Below are 20,473 nucleotides of genomic sequence, written 5' to 3'. Positions count from 1 at the left end.
CATACATACTGTATCTCCATAAACACAGTTTGAAAGAATTATTTTGCCCACAGAGCCCTGGGGAGAAAAGTTGGGCAGGCACTCTTCCTTTCTGCAGGCTTCACCTCAACATCCTCTTAACTTTAACATTCTCTTAACCTCCTGCATCTTAAAAATTACATCTTAGACAAAAGATGTTTTAATCTTAAGGTTTATGTTCAGTTGTGGGTTCCTACTATTTCTTTTAAAACATGGTGGTACAGACCTATGGACATTACCTGAAAGATCATCTTAAACTTTCCCCTCCTTGCTGATCTAAGCTAGTCTTGCATCTGACCATAAAGCTATCAGTTCTTCGTCTGTTTAGTGTCTCTCTGGAAATATCTGGTGTTCCTATAACTCCTCTTCTCAGGAAACAATACTGCATACTCTCATTTCAATTTAAAATAAAGCATATTTGGTATATGTTATATGGTTACAGGAATGCTATGGTGTTGTGTCTCTTAGTGTAAAACAATACGCCTAGAATTTGTAATCTTTAGTAAACAACTGGTTTTGATCTATGTGAACCAATGTCCCATTTTATCCAATGCATTTTAACCTCCTGCTTAGGTGAGCTCCTGTAACCTCTTCGGTAACAATAAAAGAGGATGTCTGTCAGCACCATAGTGCCAAAACCGTCAAAACTAGAGCTTCTGTACATGAGGCTGTTATCCTGCTAGAGATTGGTTACTCACAGAATTTTACAGGTCTTGACAACATGACGTTGTCAAGCTCCAGGGCCTCTCCCATGCCTTTTGAGCTTTATCCCAGTTTTTTTTTTAAAAAAGATCAGGGTTCATAAGCTTTTTAAGTATTGCGATTTGAATTTCTCAGTGAAAAGAGGAAGTTGCACTAGAACAGCAACTATATCAGAGCACCATCTAGTCATGGTATAATGAAACATATAGAACTTGCAGATAAAGGAACTCCCTGGGTGGAAAAACTGGAAGTGCGTGTAAAAGTCCAATCTTAATCCTGCAAAGAATCCGGAAGCAGAGCCCTGGCAAAGTTGCAGGATAAAAAGCCCTGGCATGCATACTAAGGGGACCATTGCGTGTGTGTGTGTGTGTGCGTGCGCCTGAGGCTTATTTGGTCTTTAAAATGCATTAATTAGTTTACATTAATTTAAATGTGTCTCTGTGTTTGAATACTATCTTCAGTCACCAAGTGGCAGATGTCCCTAACCAGTCCTGGGTCCATCCTCATTCACAGCTTTGACCTGAGCCCATCTGCATTCATAGGTCAGTCTCTTACAGCACAATCCTATACACATCTCCTCAGAAGTTAATCTCATTGAGTTCAATGGTGCTTACTCTCAGGTAAGGGTGTACAGGATTACAACCTTGAGTCACTAAACTAGCTTCCACTACTCAATTGTTCTTGCACTTGACAGATCAAGGAGATCATTTTAAATACTCTGCTGTGTATACAGGAGTGACTCAACCTGTTAGCTCATTTATTTTTAAAAACATTAGCAATCTGCATCTGCCCCATTCTTCTCCTGCTGTGTTCCAATTTTGTTTTTGAAAAAATATAATTTGTATCATTCCCAAAGCCCAGCTTCTCGATTAAACTAATGAAAGGGGAAAAGCCACAAGGAATGCTGCCAGATCATATTAATGTCAGCTGGACCATTGTGAGCTGCTAAGCTGAGTGATGAGATCCCCATCTTCTGCTCATTTTGTCTATTACGTCTCCATTGTGATAGCCTTCAAGCCCATCCTGCAAAACAGAAAAGATGTCTTTGCCTGGCTTCTTCCAGGGAGGGCAAGTAAATAATGTATTCATTCCCTGCCAGAGATGTCTTGTAGCCATTAAGAACTGGGTCAGAAATTGTGTTGCTTCAGCAGTTCAAAATGTCAGATCATCTCCATATCAACATGGTCTCCTGCATTCTCCTATTTTGCTGCTCTTCACTTTTCCCTACCTGAACAGCAAAATCTAGACAAGTTCCACTGTGCCATGGTTATCATGCCAGTGCAGTAAAGCAGATATAGAGCTGGATCTGGACTGAGAAGACATGGGTTCAAATCTTCTCTCACCCATATAGCTGGATAGGCAAGTTTAGATAAGTCACTCACTATCTCTCAGCCTAATCTCCCTCACAATGTTGTTATGAGGACAAAATGGGAGGATACCGTCATGACCTTCAGCAAAGGAGATCGTTACCTTGTCGTGGTGCTGGAGCTTGAGCACCTCAATGACGTCATGAGCTAAACCATGAAGGGACACCCAAGATGGGAAGGTCATGGCAGAGAGGTCAGACTAAATACGATCTCTGGGGAAGGAAACGGCAACCCACCCCAGTATTCTTGCCATGAAAACTAAATGGATCAGTACAACCAGAGATATGTTGGTATACCATCGGAAGATGGGACTCCCAGGTCGGAAGATGGTCAAAATGCTAATGGGGAGGAACAGAGGATAAGTTCAACTAGCCCCAGATGTGATGACGCAGCTAGCTCAAAGCCGAAAGGACGGCTAGCAGCCGATGGTGCTGGTGGTGAACGATGAATCGGATGTTCTAAAGATCAATACACCATAGGAACCTGGAATGTAAGATCTATGAGCAGGGCAAATTGGATGTGATTATTGGGGAGATGTCAAGATTAAAGATAGACATTTTGGGTGTCAGTGAACTGAAATGGACTGGAATGGGCCACTTCACATCAAATGACCACAAGATCTACTACTGTGGACAAGAGGACCACAGAAGAAATGGAGTAGACTTCATAATTAATAATAAAGTGGCTAAAGCAGTACTTGGATACAATCCAAAAAATGACAGAATGATCTCAATTTGAATTCAGGGTAAGCCATTTAACATCACAGTGATCCAAATATACGCCCCAACCACAGATGCTGAAAAAGCAGAAGTAGATCAGTTCTATGAGGATCTGCAGCACCTACTGGATAGTACGCCAAAAAAAGATGTTACTTTCATGACAGGAGACTGGAATCCTAAGGTGGATAGCCAAACGACACCTGGAATTACAGGCAAGCATGGTCTGGGAGAACAAAATGAAGCGGGACAGAGGCTGATAGAATTTTGCCAAGACAACTCCCTGTGCATAACAAACACTCTCTTCCAACAACCTAAGAGACGACTTTATACATGGACTTCACCAGACGGTTGACAGTGAAATCAGATTGACTACATCCTTTGTAGCCAAAGGTGGCGGACATCTATGCAGTCGGTAAACACAAGACCTGGAGCTGATTGTAGTTCAGATCACGAACTTCTTCTTGCACAATTTAGAATCAGACTAAAGAGAATAGGGAAAACCCACAGATCAGTTAGATATGAGTTCACTAATATTCCTAATGAATATGCAGTGGAGGTGAAGAATAGATTTAAGGGACTAGATTTAGTAGATAGGGTCCCGGAAGAACTATGGACAGAAGTTCGCAACACTGTTCAGGAGGCAGCAACAAAAAACGTCCCAAAGAAAAAGAAAACCAAGAAGGCAAGATGGCTGTCTGCTGAGACACTAGAAGCAGCCCAAGAAAGAAGGAGAGCAAAAGGCAACAGTGATCGGGGGAGATATGCCCAATTAAATGCAAAATTCCAGTGGTTAGCCAGAAGAGATCAGGAATTATTTTTAAACAAGCAATGCGCGGAAGTGGAAGAAGATAACAGAATAGGAAGGACAAGAGACCTCTTCCAGAAAATTAGAAACATTGGAGGTAAATTCCAGGCAAAAATGGGTATGATCAAAAACAAAGATGGCAAGGACCTAACAGAAGCAGAAGAGATCAAGAAAAGGTGGCAAGAATATACGGAAGATCTGTATAGGAAGGATAATAGTATCGGGGATAGATTTGATGGTGTGGTGACGGTGAGCTAGAGCCAGACATCCTGAAGAGTGAGGTGGAATGGACCTTAAGAAGCATTGCTAATAACAAGGCAGCAGGAGTTGATGGTAACCCAGCTGAACTGTTTAAAATCTTGCAAGATGATGCTGTCAAGGTGATGCATGCCATATGCCAGCAAATTTGGAAAACACAAGAATGGCCAACAGATTGGAAAAAATCAACTTATATCCCCATACCAAAAAAGGAAAGCACCAAAGAATGTCCAAACTATCGAACAGTGGCACTTATTTCACATGCCAGTAAGGTAATGCTCAAGATCTTGCAAGGTAGACTCCAGCAATTCATGGAACGAGAATTGCCAGATGCACAAGCTGGGTTTCGAAAAGGCAGAGGAACTAGAGACCAAATTGCCACTATCCGCTGGATAATAGAGAAAGCCAGGGAGTTTCAGAAAAACATCTATTTCTGTTTTATTGACTATTCTAAAGCCTTTGACTGTGTGGATCATAACAAATTGTGGCAAGTTCTTGGTGGTATGGGGATACCAAGTCATCTTGTCTGCCTCCTGAGGAATCTGTATAACGACCAAGTAGCAACGGTAAGAACAGACCATGGAACAATGGACTGGTTTAAGATTGGGAAAGGAGTACGGCAGGGTTGTATACTCTCACCCTACCTATTCAACCTGTATGCAGAACACATCATGTGACGTGCTGGGCTTGATGAATCCAAGGCTGGAGTTAAAATCGCTGGAAGAAACATTAACAATCTCCGATATGCAGATGATACCACTCTGATGGCTGAAAGCGAGGAGGAGCTGAGGAACCTCATGACGAGGGTGAAAGAAGAAAGTGCAAAAGCTGGGTTGCAGTTAAACCTCAAAAAAACCAAGATTATGGCAACCAGCTTGATTGATCACTGGCAAATAGAGGGAGAAAACGTGGAGGCAGTGACAGACTTTGTCTTTCTAAGCGCAAAGATTACTGCAGACGCTGACTGCAGCAAGGAAATCAGAAGACGTTTACTTCTTGGGAGGAGAGCAATGACAAATCTTGATAAAATAGTGGAGAGCAGAGACATCACACTGACAACAAAGGTCCGCATAGTTAAAGCAATGGTATTCCCCGTAGTAACCTATGGCTAAGAGAGCTCGACCATAAGGAAGGCTGAGCGAAGGAAGATAGATGCTTTTGAACTGTGGTGCTGGAGGAAAATTCTGAGAGTGCCTTGGACTGCAAGAAGATCAAACCAGTCCATACTCCAGGAAAGAAAGCCAGACTGCTCATTTGAGGGAATGATCTTAAAGGCAAAACTGAAGTACTTTGGCCACATAATGAGAAGACAGGATACCCTGGAGAAGGTGCTGATGCTAGGGAAAGTGGAAGGCAAAAGGAAGAGGGGCCGACCAAGGGCAAAATGGATGGATGATATTCTGGAGGTGACGGACTCGACCCTGGGGGAGCTGGGGGTGGCAACGGCCGACAGGAAGCTCTGATGTGGGCTGGTCCATGAAGTCACGAATAGTCGGAAGCGACTGAACGAATAAACAACAACAACAACCCTCATGACACCGCCTCATGTTCCTTGGAGAAAAGTTGGAATCAAAATAGAAAGTGATTGATTACTGGGTCTGGAAATAAGTGTATAAAATCACCAACATAGAATCACTCATTCACACACAAATATGAAATGTTTTTGGGAAATCCACCCCTTTACCACTCAGAATTACACTGAAACTAGATGTGACTAGACTGGTTTGGTTATTTATGTGTCATGTTCCTTTCCTTTGTCCACGATCAACACACGCCAGGAAACAACGCACCTGCTCATTCAAGTACAGATCTTGAGTGTTTGTACCTTGTGTTGGGTACCTGGGACAGATTAGGGATTCTGCTAGTTTACCGCCCACCCCGCTGCCCATCAGACTTCCTGCCTGAGCTGACGGAGGTGGTCTCGGACTTGGTGTTGAGGACCCCTAGGATGATGGTCCTGGGGGATCTCAACTTCCATGCCGAGGCTGCTGTATCCGGGGTGGATCAGGACTTCATGGCCGCCATGACAACCATGGGGCTGTCCCAACTTGTTATCGGCCCAACGCATATAAAAGGACACATGCTTGATCTGGTTTTCTTGACTGGGCAGGAGGATGGTGATCTGAAAGTGGAGGAATTAACATCTGTCCCTTTGTCATGGACAGATCACTTCCTGCTGAGGTTTAGACTCCTGGCAGCCTTCCCCCTCTGCAAGGGTGAGGGACCTATTAAAATGGTCCGCCCCTGGAGATTAATGGATTCCGATGGATTCCAGAGGGCTCTGAGGGATTTTCCTGCTGGTATGGCTGGTGCTTCTGTCGAAGCCCAGGTCGCTCTGTGGAATGCAGAGATGACTCGGGCGGTTGACACGATCGCGCCCAAGCGCCCTCTCCCTCTGAGCAGAGCCCGGCCAGCTCCTTGGTATACACCTGAGCTGAGGGCAATGAAGCAAAAGGGGAGATGGCTAGAACGCAGGTGGAGGAAAACTCGTGCTGAGTCTGACCGAACACAGGTAAGAGTTCACTATCGAGCCTACTCTGTGGCGGTGAGGGTGGCAAAGAGACAGTTCTTTTCCACCAGCGTTGCATCTTCTCAGTGTCGTCCAGCAGAGATTTTCCAAGTGGTTTGCAGCCTGTTACATTCTGGACCAGGGAGAGAGACGGTGGAACCCTCGGTAGCACGCTGTGACGAGTTTGCACGGCACTTTGAAGATAAAGTCACTCAGGTTCGTCATGAATTGGACACCACCATTAATGCAGTTCCATTGGTAGAGGCGTTCAGAGCACCGTCTGGTCCAGTTTTATTGGATGAGTTTCAGTTACTGAGGCCTGAGGATGCAGACAAGGTGCTTGGCCAAGTCCGATCGACCACTTGTGTGCTTGACCCTTGCCCTTCATGGCTTATTAAATCAAACAAGGAGGGGATGTCTGGCTGGGTCCAGGAGATTGTAAATTCCTCCTTGAGAGAGGGAGTGGTGCCTGCCGCTTTAAAAGAGGCAGTAATTAGACCACTCCTGAAAAAGCCTAACCTGGACCCAGAGGATGTTAACAATCATGGGCCAGTGGCCAACATCCCCTTCCTGGGCAAGGTGCTTGAGCGGGTGGTTGTAGAACAGCTCCAGGCACTGTTGATTGAAACGGATTATCTAGATCCATTTCAATCGGGCTTCAGGCCTGGTTCTGGAATGGAAACTGCCTTGCTCGCCCTGTGGGATGACCTCTGCCGGGAGAGGGACAGGGGGAGTGCGACCCTGTTGATTCTCCTGGACCTCTCAGCGGCTTTCAATACCATCGACCATGGTATCCTTCTGGAGAGGTTGTCTGGGTTGGGAGTTGGAGGCACTGCACTACAGTGGTTCCGCTCGTACTTGGATGGCCGATTCCAGAAGGTGGTGCTGTGGGATTATTGCTCTGTGCCATGGCAATTGTGCCATGGGGTTCCACATGGCATGGCACTCTTCTATTTTATCCCCCATGCTGTTTAACATCTACATGAAACCGCTGGGGGAGATTATCCAGAGGTGTGGGCTGAGGTGCCATCAATATGCGGATGACACCCAGCTCTACCTCTCTTTCTCATCAAAACCAGGTGAGGCAGTGGCTGTTCTGAATCAGTGCCTGGGCACGGTAATGGACTGGATGAGGGCCAATAAACTGAAACTCAATCCAGACAAGACGGAGGTACTGTTAGTGGGTGGTTCGTCTGCCCGGCTAGGTGATATTCAACCTGTTCTGGAGGGGGTTGCACTCCCCCTAAAGGATCAGGTTCGTAGTTTGGGGGTGCTCTTGAACTGTCACTTGAGGCACACGTGAACTCAGTGGCTCGGAGCACTTTTTATCAGCTTAGGCTGGTATACCAACTACGCCCTTATCTGGACAGAAATAGCCTAGCTACAGTGATCCATGCTCTGATAACTTCTCGTCTGGATTACTGCAATGCGTTATATGTGGGGCTGCCTTTGAAAACGGTCCGGAAACTTCAGCTGGTCCAAAATAGGGCAGCAAGACTGTTAACAGGGACTGGCCTGCGAGCTCATTTTACGCCAGTACTTTTCCAGCTGCACTGGCTGCCAGTCCATTTCTGGGCCCGATTCAAAGTGCTGGTGTTAACATTCAAAGCCCTTAATGGCTTGGGGCCAGGTTACCTGAAGGACCGCCTCCTCCCATATGTGCCTGCCTGGACCTTAAGATCATCGTCAGCGGCCCTTCTCCGTGAGCCCCTGCCAAAGGAAGTGAGGCGGGTGACTACTAGGAGGAGGGCTTTTCCTGCTGTGGCACCCCAGCTCTGGAATGAGCTCCCTAGTGAGGTTCGCCTGGCACCTACATTGTATTCCTTTCGGTGCCAGGTGAAGACCTTTTTATTTTCCCAGGCATTTTAGCATTTTAGCTTTCTAAATTTTTAGCTTTGCTGTTTTAAATCTGTATTTTAAACTCCTGCACTGCTGCTAGGTTTTATTGTGGTTGTATTGTTATATTGTGGTTTTAATGTTCTATATATTTTAAATTGTTTTATTGTGTGTTGTTTGGTTTTAATTTTTGTGAACCGCCCAGAGAGCTTCGGCTATTGGGTGGTATAGAAATGAAACAAGCAAACAAACAAACAAACAAGGCTTCCACTAGCTTCTTTACAAATGCAGATTCTAGGGAACTCTCAGGCTGCAATGAAACAGCTAATCCACACATCTACGAATATCAATAGAGGAGCGGGATGTGGAAGTTAGAAAAGTTGCCAGCAGTCTGGGCAAGAACTTCTCTGTCAAACTAGCTTCACAGGGATGCCCCTCCCTTAGAGTGGCTCCCTCCTATGTTAGCTTTCATGAGTGACTAACCTGGCGGAGCGTCTCAGACCAGCCCCTAACTTTTCCTGCTTCGCTCTGCAATGGACCCTAGCATCCCTCAAGTCACGCCCTTCACTCTCTTCCTCCTCCAAAACCTGGGTTCTCATGGTGAAGGAAAGGGGGACCATTCAGGCTGAGCCATCTGGGTGTCAGGGTCTTGGGAAAAATGTCTTGCCATATCTGAGCTCACTAGGGAGGGTGCCTTCCCCTGTTCTGGCTGTTTCCATTCTGACTCTGAATCTGAGCTGCCAGACATCTCCACACACTCAGATTCATTCCTGACATTATGTGCCTGAACTCCAATCATGTATAAAACAGTACATGTAACTAATTTATACATGAAAAGAGACACACGTATGGAAGAGCTGAACATTCCCACTCCACTTCACCTCCTCATGTACTTCTCTCCCAGCCCCACTCTAATCCAATCAACCGATAAACTTCCTGGTAATGTGAACAATTCAGCAATGGAGCCAATTACTTTGAGGGGTAGTGGGCTCTCCCTCACTGGAGGACTTCGAGGAGAGGCTGGGCAGCCATTTGTTGGGGATGCTCTCACTCTGGGTTTCATGCATCAAGCATGGGGTTGGCCTAGATGACCTACAAGCCTGCCCGCAGCTTTACAGCCTGGTTTGCACATAACAAGAACCTTAAGAATGGTTTGTTGTTGAATCATGGTTTGTTGTTGAATTGTGGGTTGTCGTTACGTGTGAACCCTACACTATTGTTTAACTATGGGTTGTTAACCATGAACAACCTAGGAAGAGAATCCATGGTTTGTTGTTAGGTTGTGAACTCTGGGTTGTTTATGGTTAACAACCCATAGTTAAACCATAGTGTAGGGTTCACATGTAACAATAAGCCACGATTCAAGAAGCCACAATTCAACGACAACCTATACTCAACTTGTACTCTGGGTTGTTGTTACGTGCGGACCAGGTCTTTGATTCTAAGTTCAACTCCCCTCACTTGCATGCCTCTTTTGATGTAAAAACTAGCCTGTCACATCCCCTCCATATTTCTTGCATTATACGTGAATGGGGTAGACATATGAACAACAAAAGTGGCTGCTCCAGTCATGTCCAATTTAGTCTTTAAATTGTATCTGTTCAGAGGAAGAAATTTAATTTTAAACCAAAGAAAGACAGACAGACAGACAGACAGACAGAAAGAAAGGCACTGTCCAAAAACACAAATCTCCTGCTACTTCAGGTAACCAGGCAAGAGATGTGAGCAAGAAAGAACCAAGTGGTTTTAAAACAGGAAACTCCACCATTTTTTTACTTTTATAATCACTTAAGTGAAATAGGTAGCACTGAAGTAACTATATCTGGGGTGGGAAATATCTGTGGTCCAGATATTATTGGACAACTCCCATCAGTCCTGTCCACTAGTCATACGGTTGGGGCTGATGGGAGTTGGAGTCCAACAACATCTGGAAGGCCATAGGTTCCCTAACCCTGATCCAGGCATTATCCAGACCTATTGAAAATGGGTGAGGAACCTGAAGTAATATTAAGGGCCTTTCTGGAGGCAAATGAAGCTCTGTTAGCTGATAATGGTACAATACAGCATTAGCCTCGTTTAGGATACCAAAGCAACTATCCTTGCTGCAGGAGCTTCTCCAGAAATAGTAAGGCACAGGAATTTGACTCTGGCCACTAGTAATGTTACACACATTGGGTTGGATCCAGCATTGTGCTACTGCAAGCGGAGCCTACTGCTTGCTGAATGTAATGTCCTCATCTTCTCCTCCCCCTGCAGCCCTCCCCCGGACACTTTCCAAATCCGCTCTGGAGGCTTGTGGGGCCTCCAGGGAACTCTCCGGAGGAGATATGGAGGGCACCGTGGGAGGGGGCTGCAGCAGTGAGGAGAGTATCCAGAAGTCCAATTCATCACACAGCAGCCTCCGCTTGCAGTAGCACGATGCTGGATCCAACCCACTAGCTAATACGTGACCATGATGCTCATGCAATCTCAATCCATACAATACTCACCCTTTCAGTGGAAGTATGGGTCCCCCTCTCCCTACTAGTGCCAAGCAGTTTAAGCAGCTCTGGAAAAATGCAACTTACCCACAGCAAATGTGCTAGTTGGGGAAACTATATTTGGATCCCTCTTCCCACAACTGTGAGACTGTGTCCAAGCTATGACTGTGTTTGCACAGTGAAGCCAGAGTGCTGCAAAGGTGCTAAAAGTCTTTCTGGCAGGATTTTTTTTAATCATCACCACACATCAAAACAGTTTCTTCAAGGAAATAGTGACTGTTCAAAATATGAAATATTTAGATTCATTGATTTCAGCTTCCTCTGCATCTGAACATTATCTGCTATTTTGGATACATGCCAGAGAAACAAATTTGTGGTGTTAAATACTTGGGTGCTGTAGCCAATTTGTACAGCATCCAACTAGTTAGGTTCCCAATAAACAATGATTATTATTATGCAAGTGAAGTAATATTCTGGCAAGCTATTCATACATCTTCAAAACCCATCATTATATGAAACAGCCAAAAATGATTCCCACACTCCATGTTTGCCAGCTACCATACCCACATCCCACCCAGTGCTACCATCTGATGTTAGGCTAAAATCTTTTAAAGAGCTTCTAAATACTAAATAAAGATGGAGTCCAAACTATTCTGTTAGGCAGCTTGGCTTCTGCAAAGTAACTGTAGAAACCCTCTGAGCTATTGACCGTACTGTTGTCAGGAAATTCTAACACGCTTACTCAGAGGAAGTCTCCTTGACCTTGATGTACTTCTGAGTGAACAAGTTTAGGACTGGATGATCAACATCCTTGAAAATACATCTTAAAAAATGATCCAAACAGCTCTCATTTGGAAGTAGTCATGTCAGAACTGACTTATGTTCTGTAGCTCAAAAGACTGCCCCAGCTGGTATAGTGAAAGTCCCGGTGCTGATCCTTAAAGCCAATTCAAACAATCACCGTCAGAAGCAGTTGAATTCTCTCACAACATTTCTCCATCTCAGGGTTTACACAATGTGTCACTTGCTTGAATGTGCCACGGCTTGATAATCATACACCACATTGACTTACTACCTCAGAAGGAAGGCACATTGACAGAGCCTTCTCTCTTATGGTGGTATGTTTTGAGACAGTGTGGGATTTTCATATAGGGGGCACTTTCCATGTGAAAACCGAGGTGGAGCAGTTCCATGAAAGGACTGTACCACTTCAGGCAGTGAGAATGTGGGCTGATCTTCAGTCTAAGATATATCCAAACTGGCAGTTTTTTGTTCACTCTGTTGCTGATAAGTCACAGAGGGATTGGGGACTGTCATATGCCATCAAGTCGCTGCTTCCTCAGCTTTTACATAATTTGACTGGACAGGTCAAACATTATTCCTCTTCCTAGCCTTCCTCCCCATCCCCACAAATGCTTATAAAACTTTGTGCCCCAATACTGATCTACTACTTACATAGACACCTTGTTAATTCTATATGGTAATTTCTTTAAACAAAAACTAAACTGGGCTATTTCACAATTATATCCAAGGCATTCATTCCCCTCATTCCACCTCTCCAAGAAGCACTGATTTATTGGGGTTTTTCAGCTATTATCAGTGCTGAAAATGGGGAGGGGGAAAACGGTTGGTTGTGTTTCAAATTAGGCGAGAACTGGAAACAAGTAGCCGTGCATCTCATCGTACTTTGAGCACTAGTATACATAATGGTGCAACATCAGCCTCTATTGAGGGGAGTGGGGGGATTTAAAAGCTAAGCTTACAATTCTGAGAGAAGAAGCATGTATGTACACGAAACTGCTTTTTGCTGTGGGAAACAATGCATAAATAAATAAAATTTCCACTAGGACTGCAAGGGACAAAAGATAAATTCAGCAGGATGAGACAAGACCTGAGAGTGGAAACCCTTTGCAGACACAAGAAAGTCTTCCAAGATGCCTGCATGCTTGGGGATACTGGGAACAGGCTTGCATGCACAACTACAGTTTAGCCCCTCATGTGTCTAGGGAAATGCCTGCATTTCTTGGATTAGTCACATAGATAATCCCAGCCAGTCATGGATGTTACAGTGAATTGGATGGTGTCATTATGCGATGTAGCCAATCAGATCTGGCTACATTATGACATCACTGAGGGCCAAGCAAATGCACAGGCAGGTTTATTTGGAAGAAAGCAACGCTTAAGGTATCCAGAGCATTTCTGTCTTTTAAGAAGTCAACCAGCACTTCGGTTGCCAATTTGGTTCTGGGGCCAATTCAATGGGAGATAACACAAACACCAGAGTAAAGCCCTTTGGGGGTGTGGGGGGAGAAGAGTTTCTAATTACAGTCAACATTTTTCCACTAGATAAATATTTGCCAGTGGACCTGGTATTTCAAATTAATATTAGGAGAAATACTTGTCTAGTGCACAGTATTTTAAAGTCCCAACTGAATGGAAGCTATTTATCAGTTAGTTTGACCAGAAAGATGACATAATTGTTGTGTTGTAGGCAAAAAGCACAGATAGCTATGTTGGGCATTTAGAAACTGCCCACTTGGGGTTTCCATCATGCAAAGCAGCCTCCCTGCCCCATCCTTTTGTTGTTGTTGTTCTTTTTGCTTAACATCCAGACTGAATATGAGTTGTGATTTTTGATCGATCCTAAATATTAGCTTCTTAACCCTGCATGGAATTTTTGCTTTGCCATCCAAAACATGATCTTTTCATTACAGAGCAGTTTGACATTTTATAATTTAATACTGTTACAGTATTAAACAGACGTGGGGGGTTTTTGTTTTGTTTTTGAAGACTGGAGCTTTATTGATGAATTTCATTTCTGGGCAACACTAGAGATAATGAGTCTGTTCTGGGTAGCTCGCTATAAGAGATTTAACTGGAGGTTGGCTGCTCCATTTTGACAGATCCTTCAATGCCTGTGAGAAAAGTGTTATCAGCAGTACTAGCACAAATTGCTCCTATTCATACAGTCTCCTGTGACACGGTGATCAGCACTGCATTAATTTAGATTGAGAATGTTTCTCACAGTATTTTTGCTGCCAATCTGCAGGTTTGCTACTTTTAGCAATGGACCAGATTCAAGTGTGGTTAAGCACTGCTCTTTCAGAGTACCACGGTCTGATGCTAATCTCTCCAAACCTGACAGGAGGTGGTATGAAGCCCTTCTCATTAATCACAGCTAGCAACAAATGCTATTATGTCCTGGGGCAGAGCATCATTTCTTTACAATGTTAGTGAAACAGAAGTTGCAGGAACTTTCAGTAATAATATCTTTAATGTGCATAGAAGCCCTCATCACAGTAAAGGTCCTATTGTGCCAGAGAAATATAAATACAATGGCAATTGATTTTTCCTATGGATTCCAACCTAATTAGACAGGACAGATGGAGGAAGGAAATGTCATTTTACATCCAGAGAACCGAGTCAGTGAGAAATTAAAAGACATATCCAAGGTGTTAAAGTTAAGTATAGACTTTGCAATGAAACAGGCACCTTTTCTGGATCATAAAAGTTACATCCTTAAGATGGACTGTTTTGTTCCATAAGAAATGTCCACTGCCCATGTTTTATTGCTAGATACCCATGGTTCTTAGATTTTGAGATGGTCCTCTTCAGAGAGATACTGTCAAGTACCATGGGTTTCAAAACCAAGGGAAGAAGACTCCCCCTCGCTTCATGAGGAAGGCTGGTGGGGAAATTTCAAAGGCACCACCATCCTTTGAGGCTACAACTGGGAACTGCAGTCACTATACCCCAGAGAGAGTCTCTACCACCCAGAGCTGCTGTCGGTTTCCCATTTTACAGTATGCACCTTCCTTTTTACTGTTAAATTAAGTTGGCATTTGTATACCTGACCTTCACCTGCTGAATATACAGACTGGGTTCTTTTATCCTTTCCAAGTTTGCTGGAATGTTACAAGTGACCACATCTATCCACAGCCCAAGACTCATCATTCCTACTGAGTTCTTCTTATGTCCCCACCTTGTACATTTCTCGATTAGAGGGACCCACCTCCTTATACCCTAAACAGCCCAATATCAGATGCTGCGTGTCCCAGTCCTTGACTGCCTGAGCTTTTGCATCCATTCCTCCTCCCAGCATCATATGGCCATGTGCAGGGGTAGCTCTATATTTGGGGTGAATGGGGCAATGATCCCCCACCTATTCCCATTCACTTATAGCAGAGAAATACCCCACAACCAGGTACATTTGCTCCAATGCACGGCATGCAGCTTCTGATTGTTGTACATAATCTTCCCTTGTTCAAAGTTCTGTTGCCAGAGGAGGACATCTGCCTTGCTCTCTGCCCCACCAGCCCTAACGGGCACCAGCCGCCACTGGCTATGTGTTCCATCTTTTCCCTTTCCTATCTGTCCTCTTCACACGAGCTACATGTGACTATTGCCTGCTCAGCTTCCAATTTGGGCTTGCAAGATTATGCTCAGGAAGGCCTCAACAGTTGCTGTCTTGACCCAGAAAGAATCTTTGGGGAATGTAGTCAAGGTTCTATCTAACATAACAACCATTATGAGAAGTGCCTCCAGAAAAAGAAACCTGTTCAAAACTTGAATTTATGCAGATTCCACCCCCCCCCCCCACACACACTTTGAATTTCAATTCCAGATTCTTCCAAAATTAGAACCCAGGCAGCAAAACTGCACTGTTGCCTGCAAAAAGCCTGTTGTTTTCTCCTCCAAGGACACTGGACGCAAGCTGTCAAGTTCAGCATTGCACTTACCTTCACAGCCCAAATAGACTGATCCAGAGGATGAAAGAGTTTGAAGCAGAAGCCGTCTTTTTTGGAAGGCCTCTCAATCAGCTCGCAAGAATGAAGCAAGATGGTCCCCACCCACTGTCCAACCTTCGGTGTCTTATAGATCAGCAACACTCCAGGTTTCAGCACACACCACAACTTGGTCCAGCTTTTCAGGGTTCCACGAATCTGAAGAATAAGAATAAGAATAAGGAGGCATTTCTCCTCTCTCTGCTAAAATAAAGTAGCTCCTATCCATTGAAACAGTTTAAAAAGCCCTATTTTTTACTGACAGGGCCAGATTGCAGCACCTTTAGCGTGAAAGCAAGCTCACTTTTCCCAAGTGACTTACTGCACTATTCCAGATGAAGTAACTTGGGGCTGAAGTCAAATGCCCAGTGGAATTGTCTGTGAAGGAAGAGACTGATTCTCTTCAAAGAGCTAATTAAGAGGCCACCATTTTCCTTTTGCCCTATGATCCCGTTGTTACTCCTGGACCCTGAGTCAGTCTTACAGTTAAACAGCACTCCCCTAGGGTGCCTCTCACCTCCAAAAGGCAATACATGCTGAAGTACTTTCATTTGTATACCTCCAGGGTCTGAAGAAAAATATGTCCATCTGTTTTTTTCACACTGCAGCCTGGTTATTTTTAGTGACTTCATAGAAAGGTTCTAGAAGAACTCAAAGGAGCTTAACCCATGTTTGTCTTATGCCTACAGAGGCTTCAATGGGATAACCCCATAGTGTCAGGAAAGATTTCAGTAGCTGGTTGCTGGTAATAGATCTGATCATCAGAGATCAGAAAGCGAGTCTGTGACTGCATTACTGTGCAAGGGTTTGGTCATGCCGAGTGCTGGATGAGGCTGCAAGTCAGAGGGAAGCCAGAATTAAGGAAAAGACCCAAAGGTTCAGCAAAAAGTCCATGTAATTTGTGTTTAAAAACTCAAGGCCACCAGATTCAATCCCTGGCATCTCCCAAGTAAAGGGAGCTTGGGTAGCAAGGCCAGAGAATTTCTTCTGCCTGTAACCTTTAGACCCCCTGGGATAGATGGACTATTGATCTGCTGGTGTAAGACATCTCTTTTGCTTTCCCTTAAAAATACCCATCTGCTTTAAATTAGCAACATAAATAATGAATTTCCATAAATGTCACAATTAACATTTCTGTGGTTTTCAGACAACTGGGCTTTTTTTTTAAATCAGGAAAGTGGTAATTAAGTCATGCTGCAAAGCATTCTGAAACAAAGAGGCCTTTTGATAAGCCAGGAAGGATGCTATCAGTCTTCCTAGCCATCTCCCCTGCTTCTCTTAGTCTAAATTTTATCACCTGCTCTGCCACATACAAGTCTTGGATATTACTGCAGCCTCGAAATATATTACTTCAGTCTTCAGCTTTTGTTTCCCAAATAGGACTATTTTTATGCTGCAGACAATCTTTTGAAAGAAGGCAGATGACGGATTATGAATGTACAGCCCTAAAAGCTGCTGGATCTTCTCATCCAAGAATTCCTAAAATGTTATTTTGCACTAAATTACCTTGAGCCAATCTGCCATAATGACCACACTGGGATCTTTCAAAGCACTGAAGAGTTGCTTGGTGGCTCTTTTCTTCTCCTGCCTGTAATTTTTCTTCTGCACCTGTTATACCATAAAGATAAAACAGCATTCATAAGCACACTTTTCCTCTTTCTCCTGTGGTGGCAAAAAGATGGAGGAAAATTAAGAAGGGAAGAAGAAACCATACCATTAATTTAAAACAGCACCCAGCATTGTAGGAAACTCAATGGAAGTTTATGCAGCATCCAGTGCAACTCGAATACCATGGGTTTTCTTTTTTTGGTTACATCACTACTGATTTTGGCCTTTTATTCAGTGCAATTCCACTGCTACTTTGAGCAAATCTTTTTTTTCTCAAAGAGCCAGTGTAGCATAGTGGTTAAAAGTGCCAAACTAGGAACAGGGAGACCCAGGTTCAAATCCCCACTTGGCCATCAAGCTCAGTGGGTGACCTTGTGCTCGTCATTCTCTCACCCTAACCTACCCAACAGGGTTGTTGTGTGACTAAAATACAAGGAGGACAATTTGTGCTGCCCTGAGCTCCTTGGAGGAAAGGCAGGATAAAAAAATACATAATCATTACTGAACAATAATTTTGAGCAATGCAATTCAAATGTTTTGAATTAAAAGAATGGAGTAGAAATTCAGACCTGGGAATATTTCCCATTTTAATACCTATCAAACAAGAGTAATGAATGCTTATATTAGTCAACAGCAGCATTTATCATGTTTTCAGATCCGTAGGGTTAGCAGCTTACTGTGATCATGAAGCCACAACAAACTTAATGTGTTTGTATATCAATCCTTCATCAACCTGGAGCCCACCAGATGTTTTGGATTTCAAATTCCATCTGCTCCAGCCAGCATGGCCAATGGTCAGGAGTTCTGGGGGTTGTAGCCCAAAACATCTGGAGGCCACCAGTTGGGGAAGGCTGATCTAGGCTCATTGCATTTCCACAACTGCCCTTACCAGGTGGGGTTAATGTCTCTGTGGAAAGCGTTGCACATATAACTGGCCTTTGGCAATAAGAGCTCTTTCCTGCACACCCCCTAATGTCATTTGGTACCCTGCTAAACCACCGGCTGCAGCTCCAGTCGGCACCTAGCTTCACCGTACATCGGCTTTCCCTGGCTTTGTAGTGACTGCAAGGCAACCTCACATACACCAATCTTCTTATTTGATTTAGGGCAATGTTAAGGGCATTTCAGAGACATACATTTAAATCTAAAGTCATTCTGGTAATTTGAGGGCCCTTCGGGATCAAAACAAAACTTAAGGCTAGGTTATTTGACTTGGGAACATTGCTTAGTATGCAAGGACATTTTCTGACATGAAAAATAATAAAGAAGCATGTTATGGCATTGTGTGCATGGCAGGGTTGCCTGCCTATGGCAACCTGAGATCAGGAAGGCATTCATCCCCTCTTCTTTCCAAGACTTGACTGCTTAATAAACCTGTGGGATGAGTGAGGACTGCTTTTCTTTGTTTGACTCAGCTTGCTTGCCAATGTGGAGTGACTCACTTTGAGAGATCTTTCGTGTGTGTGTGTGTGTGTGTGTGTGTGTGTGGCAGGGGGTATGTCGGCTAAATATTTATTGCACACCATTGCTGCAATTGGATTCTTAATCTGTAGAGAGGGAAATTTAATGAGTAATCTGCAATTCATTTTTAAAGCAGTTCCTTTGCAATTCTTGCGTGCAAAATCAGGTGGCAGCAATCCCTGTGAATGCTGGGAACTTATTCTCTGTATTTGTAATATTAATAATGTAATGCAACTGAAACATCTGTGACAACTAGATCTATGAATGTCAACTTAGAAGCAAGTCTCGCCGAGTTCAACAGGATAGACTCAAGTAAGCAAGTATAGGACTGCAATTTCAACTTAGATGTATCAGTATGTCTCCTCTGGATCTTTAAAGATCATACGTTAAAATAATTATAAAGACCCCATCATCCCAGTATAATGCCTTCCCTGGGCTGACTTGATTGGGGAGGGCCAACACCCCCTCCCCCAACTCACTTACCAACACAAGATCTCTGACTATGGGTTATATCAGCCCTCCCCAATCTGGTGCCCTCCAGATGTTTTGCTCTTCAAAGTCTATTGGCCCTGGCCAGCATGGCCAAATGGGAATTCTGGGAGCTGTAGTCCAAAACATCCAGAGGGTACCAGGCTAGGGAAGGCTGGGTTATAATGAAAGATAACGTTGTGCTTTTGTGACTTTCTGATGGAATCTTCCATTTACACCTCCACCAGTTTTAATTAAATAGCTGGCCATATCACTGTTGCTGAATTCCATGGGAAAGCAATTCCCAATTTCTCATATAAGGTTAGCCTGGAAAAATCCAGCTGGAGTATACTACCATTTTGTTTCATGTATCCCACAACTGCTGCCAACTACAAAGTTAATAATGCACCCCACCCCCCGGTGTGATATTTGTGATGTGGAGACTAATGTGAGATCTCAAAAAAAAATTAAATTATTTTATTAGTGGGAAGGTTCTTTTGGGGAAATATAGCAAAAGAGTTAATCCTTTGCAGGTTGAAGCTTGTATTTTGATTTATTTAAAGCAAAACAATCCATGGGGGAACAAAGAGCAGTGTAAAATCTGGATCTGCCAAAATACTGCAGAGTCATGGTCCTTGGACGAAGGGAAATAGGTTCACTTCTCTCAGGGGAATAGCTTCCCAGACAACTACGGTGCTTCCAGATAAGGCTTTGATGGTGCCGTCACCCTGCCTCATTCACGGAGGTTTAGGGGGGGTCCAGACAATGACAACTTCTAGTTCTGACCCTATCATGTTTTCTTACCACTTTTCCATCCTTTCCTTAATGGAGAAAATCCCTTAAGTAGGAAAAGATGGAACAGTTCACAATGCCTTCTAATTGCTAGTGCTAGGAGCCTTTCATCCAGAAGCATCCCTAAGATGAATCTTCTTCCACCTACCTTCAATGTCTCTTTCTTGTTGTTTTTGCCAGTAGGAGATACACACTCTTTATCAGAGCCATTGCAAAATTTGTACTCCGTCTGAAATGGAAAGGAATTGGAATATGTTAAATACTTAAGATAAAAATAAAATGCAAGGGGGAAAAGCAACCAACCATCAATTAGAGAAAAGACAATGCTGAAGAAATACCAAGATGAACTCATTTTTCTTTTCACATAGAATGATTTTTTGCAGCGAGGCAAGGATGGGTTAGACAAGAGATGTAGGGAAGAAGAAACATGGCTACCTGTCATATCCTAAACTACCTGCAGTGACTTGGGGCACTGAGTTGGAGGAAGAGGGGCCAGCTGAATCAGTAGCACCACCTACAGAAGCACCAGATCCTGAGCCCTGTATCTAGGGACCTTCGGAATACTAGACCCAAACCTGAAAGCCCTGAACCAGGAATGCCCCCTCGAAGCTGCAGCCCCGAGCTGGATCCCACAGAGGGCAACTTGTGGCCCTCCAGATGTTTTGG

General features: G+C 43.9%; 1 protein-coding gene across 7 annotated transcripts in view; it reads right to left on the bottom strand.

Moving 5' to 3' along the window:
• OSBPL5 (oxysterol binding protein like 5) overlaps positions 1-20,473 on the bottom strand; it is a 196,242-nt gene that overhangs the window by 54,020 nt on the left and 121,749 nt on the right. For all 7 annotated transcript variants that reach the window (XR_014791960.1, XM_084855450.1, XM_084855434.1 and 4 more), the window contains 3 exons: positions 19,956-20,036; positions 16,985-17,086; positions 15,434-15,637 (listed from right to left, as the gene is read on the bottom strand). Coding sequence is in view for 6 of the 7 variants with exons in the window: in XM_084855450.1 (XP_084711576.1) it covers positions 15,434-15,637; positions 16,985-17,086; positions 19,956-20,036 (387 nt within the window). In the remaining variant the exon portion in view is untranslated. The remainder of the gene's footprint in view (positions 1-15,433; positions 15,638-16,984; positions 17,087-19,955; positions 20,037-20,473) is intronic.

Source organism: Heloderma suspectum, chromosome 1, assembly GCF_057233095.1.
Source record: "Heloderma suspectum isolate Gila_16-S chromosome 1, 16-S_ref, whole genome shotgun sequence".
Lineage (NCBI taxonomy): Eukaryota > Metazoa > Chordata > Lepidosauria > Squamata > Helodermatidae > Heloderma > Heloderma suspectum.
Note: the sequence above shows the minus strand (reverse complement) of the source record. Positions and strands in the feature narration are given on the sequence as shown.